This window comes from Ptychodera flava, chromosome 13 (assembly GCF_041260155.1).
Source record: "Ptychodera flava strain L36383 chromosome 13, AS_Pfla_20210202, whole genome shotgun sequence".
Classification (NCBI taxonomy): Eukaryota; Metazoa; Hemichordata; class Enteropneusta; family Ptychoderidae; genus Ptychodera; species Ptychodera flava.
Genome location: NC_091940.1, coordinates 13452322 through 13467952, shown reverse-complemented (window position 1 = coordinate 13467952; position 15631 = coordinate 13452322). Strand labels below are relative to the sequence as shown.

The window sequence follows — 15631 nt, the reverse complement described above, 5'->3', positions numbered from 1 at the left end:
ATTCGTCTACCCATCATTTTGTAGGCCTAGTTCAGCATCATAAATTCCTTAGTGTAGCGCCCTCTGCGGACTAAAGTATGTATACACACTGCACTGGTATTCAGAGAACGCCGCCGATACCGAGCGATTGTTGGTTGAATACACGCTCTCATGTGACCTGGTAAATGTTTTACAACATGTCCCGCCTGTCCTCAGGCTGACCTCATCTGATCGGTAAGCTGACCTTTGCTGCTCTCTAAAAACTCACGGTACTGCGGGGATTGCCAGGTGAGGCGGTCGAGATCCACTTAAAGGTAACGAAATTAAGCTGTATTGCAGTAAGACAAACGGTAAATTTCTACAATTTAAGCTACGTGTTGTTCGTTAGCACTCCATGAGTCTACCTGATGTTCATCACGTAAGCCGTTAATGTTTTTTATTCCCGCCTGCAAAATGACTCGCATGATCGCTACGACAATATTCTCACACATATGCAGACGCTGCTACGGTCGCCGTGCGTCGCAGTTGTCGACAGAGATAATGTTTGATGTGTTTTAAGTGCCAGAATAGCATATAATTGTAACATGAAACTAGGAATACCAGCTGATCGTTGGATGTAATGCCATTACAGTGACATCGATGCCCCGTATATCTGACATGTCAAGTGTGTGTAAAATGTCTTTCCCCGATATCAGTGTAAATAAAATGATAATTCTTGAGCTCCGGCAAAAAGTGTCTGATCACACATCAGATCAACTCTTGTCGATTCGGACGCTCGCTTGTTCTGATAAAGCAGCCATTCATACCGCTCTTGTAGGCAAGTGAACTTACACAAAATGGCGAATTACCGAGACAAACATCCCATTCTTGTTTCCACCGAGTCGATTGATGGTATTTTACACCAGAAAAACTGACGCTTTCGTAAAGATTTCTGTGCGGCACGTATAGGCTCACCTTATTAATATTTGATAGCTTTGACAAATAATCGTTCATAGTTTTTTTTTGTCTCAGGATATCATTGTGCACTAGAAAGGCCGAATTTCAAAAAGTACAGTTGGTGTCCCCGGGCGATTTAAGCTTACATTTCTCAATGACCAGGCATAACCCTCCGGGGCGAAGGCAACTTTAACTGAGAAGAACATGGATAAGAAGAGGGACGTGATTATCATTGGGGCCGGCATCAGTGGTAAGAAAATAATTAAGAAATGGAGCACTCGTTGCGAACACTAGTCAATTTCACTTGGTATTTTATTTGTTCACATTATAAATTTCCATGTTTCAAAAGGTCAACGTTCCCTGACGCGCGTGTTGCGAAACACGTAAGTTTTTATAATTATTGGGTTTTTTTTAATTTTAGTTTCGAAAATAATATATATCTTACGATTACATGATATTCTTATCCCATCAGCGTTGAGAATGACGTTGATGATTAACTTGTGACAAATACAAATAACACTACGGGCATTCGAGAAACAATACATCTGCAAGACCGCAAATGTTATTGACATGAAAACGTCATTTTTTTCCACTTTTACGGTGTAGGTATGTCAGCGGCCAAGCTATTGCACGAACAAGGCCTGAAAGTATTGGTCCTCGAAGCAAAGGACAGAGTTGGAGGGCGCACGTACACCTTCAGGGTAACTTAAAAATATATCATTTATATTAGACGCATTATTTTTTGTTCTCCGTTGACTTTATCTTCGTATAACCCAATGTTTATCGAAATTGGGGAGGTAAAACAATATATTTACGTTCTGTATAAATGGACATTTATGACTGACAATAATTTGAAACGATAACTAAATGGATTATATATTTCAGCTGTGCCTTGAACCTTGTCTCAATAAGAATTACTCAGCAAAATTCGAATGAGCTAAATGCGAAATGTAATGATAGGTGTTGGAGCTGGAATAAAACGCCCGTGTTTTTTATGTCACTGTTTTTTATCACTCGACTGAAAGGTCGGATTCAGTATTCTTTGTGCCCTAAATCTTGAACACGATTTTAAAGAGAATGACACCCTTAACATGTCTGTGTTCCATAGAAGAAGAAAACTCAACGACGCAAAGGATTAATAATTAAATGACACATAATGCAACAATACCTATGCTGTATGGCGGGATGACTAAGCTAAATAAATGTACACACAGTATTTCGTTTGTGCTCTGTTTTTGAAGTCATGATTTCATATTGAACTTTTGTACCTTACTTCTCACCTTGATAACCTCTGTGAATCGAAAAAAATAAATACCTTGCTTACAATGATAACTTTAAGAACTGCCTGGACTTACTGCAATTTCTCTACTGCGAACGGTTTAATCAATACCATATTTTAATAAACTGGTCATCCATTAACTTCATAGCTTGACACATTTTAATAATTTTATAATTTTTGAGACATGAGCTGTCAGTGCCCTCTCACTGACTCGTGTTTAAATACACGTATGCGTGTTTTATATACATGTACATTTAAGGTAGTAATTAAACAAATTAAACTTTCGCTCAAACTTTCCGTGGGCGCTTCAAATCATTCCCTTTCGAAATCAAGAATAATAACTGGGTATTAGAGAAAGCAAATCACCAAATAATAACCTATACTTGAAATTCAAAATGGCCGCTATTCTTGTGTTAACGCCGTGTTGAATAATAAATTTTTCGATGTTCAAAAAATAAGCCGGTGAAATTTCACACTACGAGATTCAACATGAGCCCCTAAGCTTACAAGTGGTGGACCATGAAAATGCTGTAGAAGTCTGAGAGTTTAAATATTTGTTTCCCAGACACATTCAATCTTTAATTGAAGAATTCACATAGGTGTTGTTTCCGTGGCTCATGATCTTCACAGTGGAAGAATAACACGATTGCTCTGCGGATGAAAATATTACCACGGTCCCGTGTTGAAGAGACTGTGATATTACAAATGATCCTAAATGTTCTGCGTCATTGTTTTAAACTTAACTGTCACTCCAACGGATCGATAAACGTCTGTCATAGAGAAAACTGGTACAGTACTGTCTCTGCTCAACTCAATCGCACATGATTAGAGCCGAAGAGTACCGTACAGCCCGCTCCAAGTGGTCTTCATACATGGGCATTGGAATTTCCGATCACGTTTATATATACAGCCAACAGCGCTCCTTTGACGAACATTTTCATGTTTTTTTTCTTACCATTTCCCTATTTTTATCCGAAGGACCCAACTTATGAATACGCTGATATGGGGGCACAGTACATAGGTCCAACGCAGAACAGAATACTCCGGATGACGAAAGATCTCGGCATAGAACACTACAAAGTACATGGAAAAGGAATTGGCGTCATGGAGTTAGATGTAAGAAAAAAACTTTTCTACATAGCTTAGCCCAGCAAATATGACTTTGGTAGGACACCTTTACCAAAGTTAAGTTCATAACTTGACAAAGTAAAATTTTTGCCTGAAAGTCGAATATATCAAAGGCGAATATATTCTCTAAGTTTTTGAGCCACTAGTATTGTTGTTAGCCCTCACAAAGTGTTCTCGTTGGGGACGGTGACTGACATGAATATTGGATGTTCACCCAGAATAGCACACCCTGGATTGAAGAGGAAGTGGCTATTACGGTTTACATGACGTCATAGAAATCACGCGCAATGCTTTGGACTGCTTATCTCTCGACAGCAAGATTTATACTTTGAGCGGAGGAAATTACATATTTGCAATAAAACGTTTATGGATCCTCCTAATTGTATCCACATGTAAACGACGTATTAATAGTTTAGTAAACTAGTGCTCAAATTCCCCATCCAAGACTTTCTGCACGTAATGAAGGCGTCTTCATATTTCAAAACATTCAATGTGCTGACCCATTTTCCCATATGTTATTACCAGCAGCCTATGATTATTTATTACTTTCATTGTATCAATGCTTGCAAAAGCAGTTTTTAAGGTCCGAAGTCTACAGAACTCGCGACATTTCATTTCTTAATCAGTGTTTAAGTAGATAGTATATTAAACTCTTTGAGCGCAAAAGTCAATTTTTATCACCTTAATAAAATATACTCCCGTCGATGATTTTCCAAATTTTGGACAAAATTTTGACACAAAACTATAGCCAATAAGACGTGATGTCTATTTAGTCCAAAATTGTCAAATAAATTAAAGAAAAATTGATAAAAATTGATAAAATGTTGCACTACTATTTTGGTTGGAAAAAAATACAGCACTCAAAGGGTTATAATCGATATTAACGGGACCTTTTGCTGTCAGTATCAATATTCAATGCCATTCAGTTAGCGCTGCAGTCATGCACTGACACTGCCAACAAATTACAGTGCGTTTCAGTTCGGTGCCACAACTCTGTATGAGAGACAACACGTTGTGTGTACAATATCAACGATTGGCTTATTGTCGTCACACATTCTAAAGCCCACCGACTCATTGATTAGTTACACTAAACCACCATAGGTCACCTCTGTCTGGACCGATAGCTGAACAGTTACGTGCACTTGATCTACAATGTGGCTGTTTTAGTAACAATTGCAGCTAAAAGTTAGAAGATTTTCCCAGCAAAAACTGTCTCACAGTCCTTAGAGTTATGGCACCGAAATTGAAACCAACTTGAGGGTATTTTCATGTGGCGACTAACCACATGTGAAGCGTGGTTACTCCGTAATAGTGAATCTAATATGACTGCTGACAACGACCATTACGAAGAAATTGACAACTCTGTAGACTGACCAACACAGACTTGTAGATGTTGTGACTTCAATGAAAAACGAACTCGTTTGTGTTTTCTTGTAGGGGTCAACTTACAAAATCGAGAACGAGAAGCCAAATGTTACAAGCGTGATGAAAGTTCTCGACTTAAATCATCTGCAAAACGCCATCGATGAGGCTGGGGAGAAGGTAATGTTCACGAAGTACCTTGCTAAGAATAACCCAAAGAGAATTCTTTCCTGCGTTCTGCTTTGGTGCGCACAATATACTAATTAAGTTTCTTCACAAAATATCGCAGCTTGCCGTTTAGATGCCCTTTACGTTTTAAAATTTATTAGAAATTGCTTTAATTTTGCACAAAATAGTTATTGTAACGATTACAAATGACTTCCAACTTTTCCGACTCTGGCGGCCGTCATGATAAATAGGGCCTACTGCTCGCAAATTGTTTTAACAAATTTACTCAATACTCTCAGATCGACCGCATATTACCATTATACATGAACCACAATCATTGCATGTAAACCATACAGGCAGGGTGTTTTCATGGCGACTGCCAGTTTTCGTCTCGGCCTACATGAAGCTTGAAGTTGTCAATAATTGTTGAAATTTTAACTAAACTTCCAAGTCAGTTTCAAAAAGGCAGATTGGCTATGATTAATGTAGTACCCTCACACGCAATGTTCCATTATATGTCACATGCAGTTCAACTAGATAGGTGTGCGTTTATTGCACCCATCACTTTTCCACGAAGTGTTGCGTGATGATTCAGCTGCTCACTCGCAGACAACACCTATCTGCTGCCTTTCTGTGTGATTCATATTTGTAGATTCATCTGGACGCCCCGTGGGAATCAGAAAACGCCAAATACTTGGACAACATATCAATCAGCGACTGGTTCCGAAAAACGTTGTGGACGACGACGGGGCGAGAGCTTGGGCGAATGGTTGTGAATATTCTAATGGGACAAGATCCTGACAACATTTCGGCACTTTTCTTTCTCTGGTATATCAAGTCTGGGCAAGGTATGGACATATGTCAAACACTTATAACATTATGACTTTTCGTTTTCTCTAGCCGTGGCAATCTTCATATATCGTTTTAATTTCTCGAACGAATCACAGCAGATATTTGAAAAAAAAGCAAAGCACAATATAGGGCTAGTGAGTACGTCACATTATATTAGAAACATTTTCCCTAACCCCCAAAGGCAAACACTGAAAGCTATGACGTAGTTAGCTTGTTTTGATGTGGATTACATTACTGAAACGGCAGTCTTTCCCGACAAATCCAATTTGTGAGGTTCTGCCTCAGGCTCACAGTGGATCGAGACACTCTTTCTTGACGAACTGGTTTTCCAATGCGTCGCTCGGGCGATCTAAAAGCATCACGGGTAGAAGTCTGTATGTGAACTCATGCTAAGTCGGTGTTATATTAAACAAAGCTAGAGTAATTATTCTAGGTTGTGCATTGGTGAGTGTGGGCAATTTCTATAACTGGAAATCGCACAAAACAAAACCATCACAATACAAATTGTAAATGCTGAGGTGTATCGAATATTATTCTGACTTTTTTCATAAGTTTACGTTTCTATATCAGCCTGGTATTTTCGGGTACGCATTCAGCGGACTTGCTTGTCTTTCAAAGGCAAGTGTCGCTACGTGCAACAATTATAGACTGCTGTAACTGACCAAGGACAACACTGCATCGACTATTCCTACGTTAACATATTGATCGCATAGTAAGATGAAACATGACGCCGGCGATAACAGAGAAGGGACTGTAATTGTCAGACAAGAGAATTGCTTGTATCGTGTTGACGTATAGTTTGATCAATGAAGTCAGCTTGTTATGAATCGTCTTCTCGAAACAACTGTTTTCTTTTTCTTTTAAGGTTTTAGAAGAATGACGAAAACTGAACATGGAGCCAAGGTTACTATAAAACGTCATTTAACTTATTTTGAATAGTCTAATGAAAACTTTAATTAGGATTTCATGTCTTACTCAGCTACAATGTCATGAAAGCAGGCTTGAATTGTTTGTGCATGAGGCTAAAACAACATGATATCAAGAAGGGTATTTAAATTCACCGTCATCTCGCCTCACGATTTCCCAGTCTTTTTAACTTAAAGTAGTCTATTGGATTATCTTCAGAGGTGTTTAGTAATTTTTGCATCCTCTTTTAATTTCCTTTTACGTCGATTTGAACAGCCGTGACAGGGATGTTGAATTTTAAAAAGTAAATTGAATAATAAGAAAATTCATCCGAAAAACCCTTAATTTTCTAGCAAATGAATTTCAGCCATAAAGCAAATGAGAGAGAGAGAGAGAGAGAGAGAGAGGAGAGAGAGAGAGGAGAGAGAGAGATTCAGCCATAAAGCAAATGAGAGAGAGAGAGAGAGAGAGAGAGAGAGAGAGAGAGAGACAGACAGAGATAGAAAGAGACAGATTTCTCGTTTCTTTGTATATCTTCGTTTTCGCTCTTTGTCTACAGGAGAGGCGAGTTGTCGGTGGCACGCAGCAAGTCAGTGAAAAGATAGCAGCTACATTGGACAAAGGTATTGATTAGAACTATATACAAAAATTTCGTTATTTTTATGGAAATCTGGAACAAACACTGTAATGTCGGTAGATCAATGAAACCTGTGTCGGAGTACAGATTGTTTTCACGTAAGATGCTTTGCTATAAACACATCTCTTATTCACGATTATTTGTATGCGTACTGCTTTCAAATGTTAATGAACCAACAAACTGTTCGGTATTTTTATCTTTCTTTTCAAGGTGTTCTGCTGAATAGTCCAATAGTATCTGTAGAAGACAGCACGACGGAAGTGACGGTCACGACCAGGGATGGCATACAGTATAAGGTGAGCTGTGTCTTGTAAATCTGACAGCTACTACTCTTCAGTCGGTTATGTGACGAGTAACCTTTTATAATCTCTGTTGGGCAATGACAGAGACACTCCTAACTAGAGATGTCCTATTTCCCAAATCTCATTGTTGCATATTTTATATTTAATATCCCTTCGGGATGATTTTCAATCACAAAACCGCCTAAACGTGTTGATGATTAACGTGTTAATGATTAAAATACGAATTAAGTAGAAACGCTTTCTCTTAATATCTTGGTATGACTTCCCGTTAGGCTGATCACGTGATTATAGCGTTTCCGATTATACTGCAATCGAAGATATCTTTCAGCCCACCACTGCCTGAAGGAAAGCAACAGGTAATTGCATAACTTCTATAGATCTTTGTGATTTAAATTCATCCATGTTATCACCACTACGGAGTCTCTAATTTAGGAATGATCATCGCACTGGCCATTGATATTGATCATTTTCTGCATCTTCGTCGTCATTATCATCATCATCATCGTCGTCATCATCATCATCATCATCATCATCATCATCATCATCATCTTCATCGTAATCATCATCATCTTCATTATCGTATTAAATCATTTTTCTTATCATCATCACTGTCATCCGTTCATCATCATCATCATCATCATCATCATCATCATCATCATCGTCGTCGTCGTCGTCATTATCACCGTATTAAAATGTTATTCCCATAACCATCGTGTCCGTGACGGTTTTTGTTGTCGTATGAATCATAGCCACCATCGTCATTGCCACAATTATTGTGATCGGAACCGCCACCATCTTGCAACCATCATTCAAAATCGTCGCGATCGTACGATTTTGAATGATGGTTGCAAGATCGTAGTCGTCAGGAATATCACCATCTCCACTACACAGCCATCATCATGCAGTGTATGCTACTTTGACTAAAATACCATACAGCCCAACATTTTAAAGAGATTTTATTGGTAAAATGCCATACTTTACATTTTCTTTGTTCATTTATTACAGATGATAAAGCTCATAGAGGACAAAATCAAACGATTTACGGGGATAAAAACGATATTGTTCTACAAACGGCCATTCTGGAGAGATAAAGGTAAAGTTTGTATATTAACATTCTTCGAATTCTAATATTTCTGTTCACTCAAAATAAATCCATGAATAAAATAATGATCAAATGTTGAAATTCTTTCTTCGACCAGGGATAAAATGACAATGTCGACATTTTAGAGTCTACTGGGAATGTTCTTTAGATCATACAGGAAAGCCTATACTTTAAATACAACCTAAAGACAATACAGTCTTAAAGTTGAATGCGCCTCGGGGACACATATTTGAACTCTCAAACAATTGTTTTCTGATCAACCACTGACTTGTGGGGGTTCATTTTAAAGCTCTTGGTGTGAGAAAACTTTTCACTGTCTCAGTTATTCGAAAATCGAAAATTTTATTTTTCTCCATAGAGTTGACATTAGGATGGCGGCCATTTTAAATTCCAAATATCGGTAAATCTTGGGTAATTTGTGTCTCTAGTACAAAACTTGCACTGTGACTCCCTATTTTCATTCTTGATTTTGACAGACAATGGTTGATAGATTCCTCGAGGAAAGTTTTAGCAAAAGTTTAAATCTTTCACTTTCGAGGCGCATACTTACACGAATGAGCAACCGTAACTGGCGTTCTCTGCGTGTTTTACCTTTCATTTGAGTGCTGTGAATCTTGACTTTTAGAAACAGAGATTTTAAACTCGGGCACCTCAGGCACTCGGGCACGGCTTATATGGTCCTATCGAAATGTTGTTGAAACTGGCTGAAGTGACGCAGCATCAATGTCTGCCGAACATGTGACGATTCTGCCACTTGCCAATATCTATACCTTGCGAAACCAGGCCATCAAGCAGTAGTAGCATGGCAGTATAATGATAAGCACAATTTCAAAGGCAGCACTTCATTACAACCTTGTCAGTATGCTTATACGGCAAACATCTTGTGTCGTAAACTGGCAACATTTTCACGACATTCCCGCCTTTTCCTTGCTGATTTACGCTTCAGGTTACAGTGGTGAAATAATAAGCGGGGAATCGCTGGTTAAAGCATCGATGGACGATACCAAGCCCGACGGATCTTCTCCGGCCCTAATCGCGTAAGATTCCTTCCTTGAGTCATTTCAGCCCTCTATCGTCCATCCTACATCTACACTCAAGCTTCTCATTGTTCATGTATAGGAAAAATCAGTACTACTACTTGTTTATGAGTCAGCTGCAATGTTTGGTTCTAATGCGTCTATTTTAGACGACAAATTTACTAATGTTAGAAAAAAATTCTGATTTGTGAAAAATGTACCTTTCTCTGAATAACTAAATAAATTTAAACAACAGAAACGGGCAATTTCACCGTATCGCCTTGAAGACATTGAGGTTTAAATTAGATTTCCTTCCACAGTCGCACAGCGCCACACGTTAGTTTATCAAAGTATTGTTTCTTGTAGCAATTTATTCAGCCGTCTTTTCTAAATTGACTAACGAATCAATATACTGTTTGCAGGATTGTCGACGGCAAATCCAGGCAGACACTTGATATCGATGGAAGGTAGGGGAATTTAAATCATCTGTTGTCGCAGGATGCATTGCTTCTAGTTTATTCTGCGTCCATTACTCAAAAACACTGATAAACAAGATCTTTACTGGCATAGTTAAACATCTACTGACCTGACCAATCCCTTTGTTGTCAAATGTGTTTTAGTTGTAGTATCTAAACTTAAGCCATTAGATATACGTCTATTGATTCATTTATATTGTTGTGATGTTTCCTTCCCATGTATGACAGTCGCATAAATTGCATTTGATATTTCGTTGTTTTGTTTTACATTTTAGACACAGGAAAATCTGTGAACATTTTGCCAAACATCTCGACTCTGAAGAGGCTATGCATGTATGTGGTAACTAACTAAAAATTTTGCATGTATGTATGTATGTATGTATGTATGTATGTATGTATGTATGTATGTATGTATGTATGTATGTATGTATGTATGTATGTATGTATGTATGTATGTATGTATGTATGTATGTATGTATGTATGTATGTATGTATGTATGTATGTATGTATGTATGTATGTATGTATGTATGTATGTATGTATGTATGTATGTATGTATGTATCTATCTATCTATCTATCTATCTATCTATCTATCTATCTGAATGCATGCATGCATGCATGCATGCGTCGTGTATGTATGTATGTATGTATGTGGGATGCATGCATATACATGTATACATGCATGTATATATGCGTGCAATGCCTGTCTATTTGAATCCTTCTATCCATGAATTTATCTATCTAAAGATTTATTTGCCTGCCTGCCTGTTTGTCTGTCTTTTTGTTATTCTGTCTCTCTGTCCCTATTCATATTTCATTCTAGGTGTCCATGCATCCCAAGACTTAGTACGTGTGATTGTTTGTCTCATATTTACTTGTCCATGCCGATAAGGAATATAACAGCTGTTTAATTTTTCCTTATTCTCAGCCGATCACGATTGTCGAATATGACTTCATTGAAGACGAATACACAGCTAACTGTGCCAATGTTCTGCCGCCAGGTGCACTCACCAAATATGGCAGGTATGAACGTGTACCAATGTGGATAAAGGATTGCAACTGGATTGACTATCACAAATCTTTGAAAAGTCTTTATTATATATAGCATATGAGAAAACGTTATCAGTCAGGCGTTGATAAAGTGCAGCAGCATTCAACTAGAGAAGTTAACGGACGAAAGCATAGAAATACAATGCATGGTGTCAACCAATCATTGAATGAGGCTAACCTTCCATTCAAATCTATCTACCATAGTGACGTCAATGATATTATCAACCTTAAAATGAGGACACGGTTTTTGGCAATGCCTATCATCCTATGAATTGGCCCATCATAAACATTTTAGCTAATAAACGATACCTTTTGTGCACTCGTCTAGGTATTTACGGTCAGCCCACGGTAACGTTTATTTCGCTGGCACCGAGACGGCAACACAATGGGCTGGTTACATGGATGGCGCTGTTCAAGCTGGAGAACGTGCTGCCAGAGAGGTATGGCTATATCTGAGACTACGGCGCACGTTAGAATACCTGAATGCTTGGAGGCTATAACAATACTACAGCACCTGTTCAAAATAGAGTTGGACAATAAACTGTAACAAATTGAAACTTGTGAAATATAATTCATTTTTCTAATTTCGGAGAAAAATTCCAAGAGGTTGCCTTTGGAAAAAATATCCATCCGACGATGGCAGAAAAATCAAAAAGATCGCCAGCAGATATGAAGTAAAAATAATGTACGGGCAGTTATTTTGAGTCTTTATATGAAATTTGCGGCCCGGCCCTCCCGGAGCCCCATTTTGTAACATCTTTAATTTTCGGCGTGTCCTTCGGGCTCACGAATTTTATTATGTCTTTCAATGTCGGCGTGACCTTCGGGCATCCTATGATCATAATATCTCTCATTTTTTGCGCACCCTCTGGTCACGACATTTTCATCAACATCTGAATTCATTACATTTCATCTCGCTAATGCCCAGATTTTACTAATATTTTAACTCACACTTTTGCTGTTGTTTTGCATGTATCAGTGTTTAAATTATTCGTTTTTGTGCTTTGCTAGTTTCTCATCCTTACACCTGAAAATATCTTGAATACTCAATTCTGCTTGCCCACATAGCCTGCATTTGATTTCTTTTCTATTGTGGTTCTTTAAAATGATGTGCTAGGCTTATCATGATTAGTCAACAAGAATATTTATTGTACCTATGCTATATCCATATTTGTGTTTGTTCCAGCACTCACCCCCAATACTGAATGTTTATAAAGCTACTCTTTTTTAATTTCTTACAACTTTAAGCACAACATTTGCAATGCAACGTGACGAAGGTTGGACAAGGGTGCAAGACTTTGCCGTGAAATAGACTTATTACATTGTATAAATGTCTGAAGAGCACCTTACTAGTAATATAAGATCTATTTTGTCTTTCAAAGCATGATATAAGATACATCTGTTAATGTCCAAATAGAAGCCGCATTCCGAAAGAAGTAGCAATGCAATGTATCACATTTGAAACACTAGAAATCCCACGCCCGTAGCATACATGTATATGCAGAAGCTGCATTTTGATCTATTCGTATAATTTGAATTTTGCTGCATTAAGTTGTGAAAAAGTAGAAATTTTTCCTTGCCTTTCACCTGCCATTGTTGACAAGTTAATAATGGGAAATAATTCCTTGTCCAATACAGTTTCAGTCGTCATTGAAAGTCTGTTAAAACGACACTCAAAATGGCCTCAAATAACCCATTTTTCATATCAAAAATTCAAAATGTTCTCCATCAGGAGGGGACATCAACCCCTCCTAACCTCCGAAAATGGTTGGATTAATTGTTTCTTTTCAGTATTCGACTACCTCTATGCATTTGCAGTCTTTCAAATCCTTAGTAGTGCCCCATACTTTAATCACTAACAGTAGTAGTGATTTACTTACAGATTGCGATCTCAGTGACTTCTCATTTGTCTCCATCATGTGATTTCTCTATACAGTTAAGACTGGCATTGCTTCTTCTTTAATTTCTTTTCAACTTTCGAGCATTCTGAAGCAGATGCTGTTTGCCTATAGTGCCACGTAAACTTTGTGCTGCTTTACCTTTTAGTTAGGTCATGTCATATGAAGACAAGCATTTTAATAAAAAGAACTGCAAATATCGACATTTCAGCGAGCTTATGCGCGCGCACACAAAAGAATTCCTCAGGGAGGGGAAATGGAATAAAAGATGCCAGAATTCACAAGGTTGAAAAAATAATTCCATGTGAAGCAGGGAGAAAAATAATGGTCCAGAGTCAATCTTCCGACCCAAACCCATCCCCAGAATATCAAATGGTCCACCCTAAGCTATAAACGTTCACGTGACAGCATAATATTATCTGTTCTTGGTCTGTTTCAGATTCTCCATGCAATAGGAAGAATCGGTGAAGATGAAATCTGGCAAGACGAACCAGAGTCAAAGGTATGTCATTCTTGAAAGCCTCTATATTCTAAACTCGAAGTACAGGTAGAATTATTACATATCGCAAAGTGACAAGTTGAGAAACGAAATGATAGCATGATGCAGGAAAGCATAAAGATGTTGACGAGCAAGTTATATGTTTTACTAAGTTCTTTTGTAGACGGTGAAGTTGGCCACATTTTCAATCTGCTGTTAATGTTGTATGTCAGAAGTCATGGCTGTATGAGAAGACACTTTTAGATGTACTGAACGCCAGTCGATTGGCCTTGAGTTAGCATGAAGTAAAGGAAAAGCCGCCATCGCAGGAGACATGCGCTGTCAAGGTCAATTTTGTTTTTGAAAGGCAAATTGATGCGCTTCAAACCTGTGATTGTAGGGTTCTATGGATCTTTGATAGCTCAAACCTCTTTTCCAACCTGCACGCTATCTGTTATATTGTCAATAGTAAATCTCATCTGCACCATTTTTCTATCTGTCCACCAGGATGTTCCCGCCGTACCACTTGATGCCTTGCTAGTAGAAAGAGCGCTCCCATCCGTGTGTGGTTTGGTGAAAATCGTCGGAGGGGTGGCGGTGGTTGTTGTAGCAGTCGTTCTGGTGTCCAAATACAGAAACGAAATCTCCAAGGCACTGAAACTGTGAAGAGAGACTTCGCGTGGAATTCTCGGCGAATACTAAACACTTGTCAACGCCCGCATGTGGGACTTCTTTACATTTTCACCGCCAAAACATTGTGGTCGATCGATTTGCCGATTACACTCTCAAAATACAGCATACATGGTAAACCAATACTTTACTTGATAACAATGATGATGATGGTTTAAACAGAGTACGATTTTGTATATTAGCATTCTTGATGATGCTCGCATTGTCACAAGACGGCAGGAAGTATAGTAGTACTTGTATCAAGTCCATCAACCAATGGACTATACTTGTGCGCGTGATGCCGTCATCAATGTACATTTCTTGTAAACCATAGACGACAAGGCGTTCCAATGGTTATATTTCATGTCGTTTATTTGACCAGAAAGCAATAATAAAATGTGCTACACTCCTCGCTTAAATGGACAAAGTCGCTCTTTCTTTTACCTTTTTCTGACATCAAGAAAACTTGGAAAACTTGCACAAAGTCACTCAGGTTAAAAAATGACGACGGTACATAACTGCAAAAGTGTGTCAAAAATACCTCTTTGGTATGCATACTGATGCATACTGATGACTTTGTTTGTGACCTCAAGACAAAAATTTGATCGTTTTTTTCGATGACAAATAAATCCCATGACAAATAAACATTACAACGATGTAGGGAAAAGCTGTTATCCTTACCTATATGAGAGGTACCGCCAATACAGATTTCATTACTAATACGTGCATGAGGTCAACACATTTGTATTCATATAGTGTATTTTCAGTCATGCATTGTGACAGTTGTGCACAAAACTTGATTTTAGCGCAGACGGTGACCGAAAAATGTGTCACTGAATGTTAATCCTGTCTGCAACTAGATTTGGGATTGTGCACAGTTGACCAGTAGTTCAGCTTATATTTCAAGAAGCCAAACAACACACACTCCTTTTCATATCAGACAAAATTCGAGAAACGGGGTAAAAAGAGCGACTTTGTTCCCGTGAGCTGCCAATTTAAAACAAGTATTTGTTTGGATAGACTAGCGTCTCTCTCCAACGCGTTTAGAAAACGATCTTGCAGGAATATCATTTCCCTATGATGATAATTTTTACATGAAATTATTCAATATCTGTGACTTCGAATATCGTTATTGCAATAAAATACTTTTTAATGGACTTGATGTAATTGCTTTTTCTTTAGAAAAACGTGTCGTTGCTGAAGTAAGTTCAGTACGATCGGATTCCAACTCACTCAACGGCACGGCACACCAAGTCGTATATAGCAAAGACATAACAATCCCGAAACCACACACACATTGATACGAAACTAAGAGAGGCACTTATAGGAACGACCATAGATACAACCATTGTGTGTACACATATATATATGTGTGAAAGGAGTTTGTTTTGC

General features: G+C 38.2%; 1 protein-coding gene across 2 annotated transcripts; it reads left to right on the top strand.

The window, feature by feature from the left end:
* Nucleotides 1-72: 72 nt before the first annotated feature.
* LOC139147497 (amine oxidase [flavin-containing] B-like) lies at nt 73-15389 on the top strand. Of its 2 annotated transcripts, none has more exons than XM_070718610.1 (18): nt 73-293; nt 991-1165; nt 1522-1616; nt 3173-3310; nt 4760-4864; nt 5505-5700; nt 6570-6607; nt 7170-7233; nt 7458-7543; nt 7822-7905; nt 8555-8642; nt 9598-9688; nt 10090-10134; nt 10419-10476; nt 11073-11167; nt 11523-11634; nt 13532-13594; nt 14078-15389. In XM_070718610.1, the coding sequence occupies exons 2-18, from the start codon at nt 1120-1122 to the stop codon at nt 14234-14236; spliced, it is 1563 nt and encodes a 520-aa protein (XP_070574711.1). In that variant the 5' UTR covers nt 73-293; nt 991-1119; the 3' UTR covers nt 14237-15389. The 2 variants fall into 2 exon arrangements, with proteins under 2 accessions (XP_070574711.1, XP_070574712.1); XM_070718611.1 differs by having other exon boundaries at nt 83-267.
* The last annotated feature ends 242 nt before the right edge of the window (nt 15390-15631 follow it).

Coding starts and splice junctions, on each gene's coding strand:
- LOC139147497 (XM_070718610.1), top strand. CDS start 1,120: ATGGATAAGAAGAGGGACGTGATTATCATTGGGGCCGGCATCAGTG. Junction 6,608..7,169: donor AAACTGAACATGGAGCCAAG/GTTACTATAAAA, acceptor CTTTGTCTACAG/GAGAGGCGAGTTGTCGGTGG. Junction 11,635..13,531: donor GAGAACGTGCTGCCAGAGAG/GTATGGCTATAT, acceptor GGTCTGTTTCAG/ATTCTCCATGCAATAGGAAG.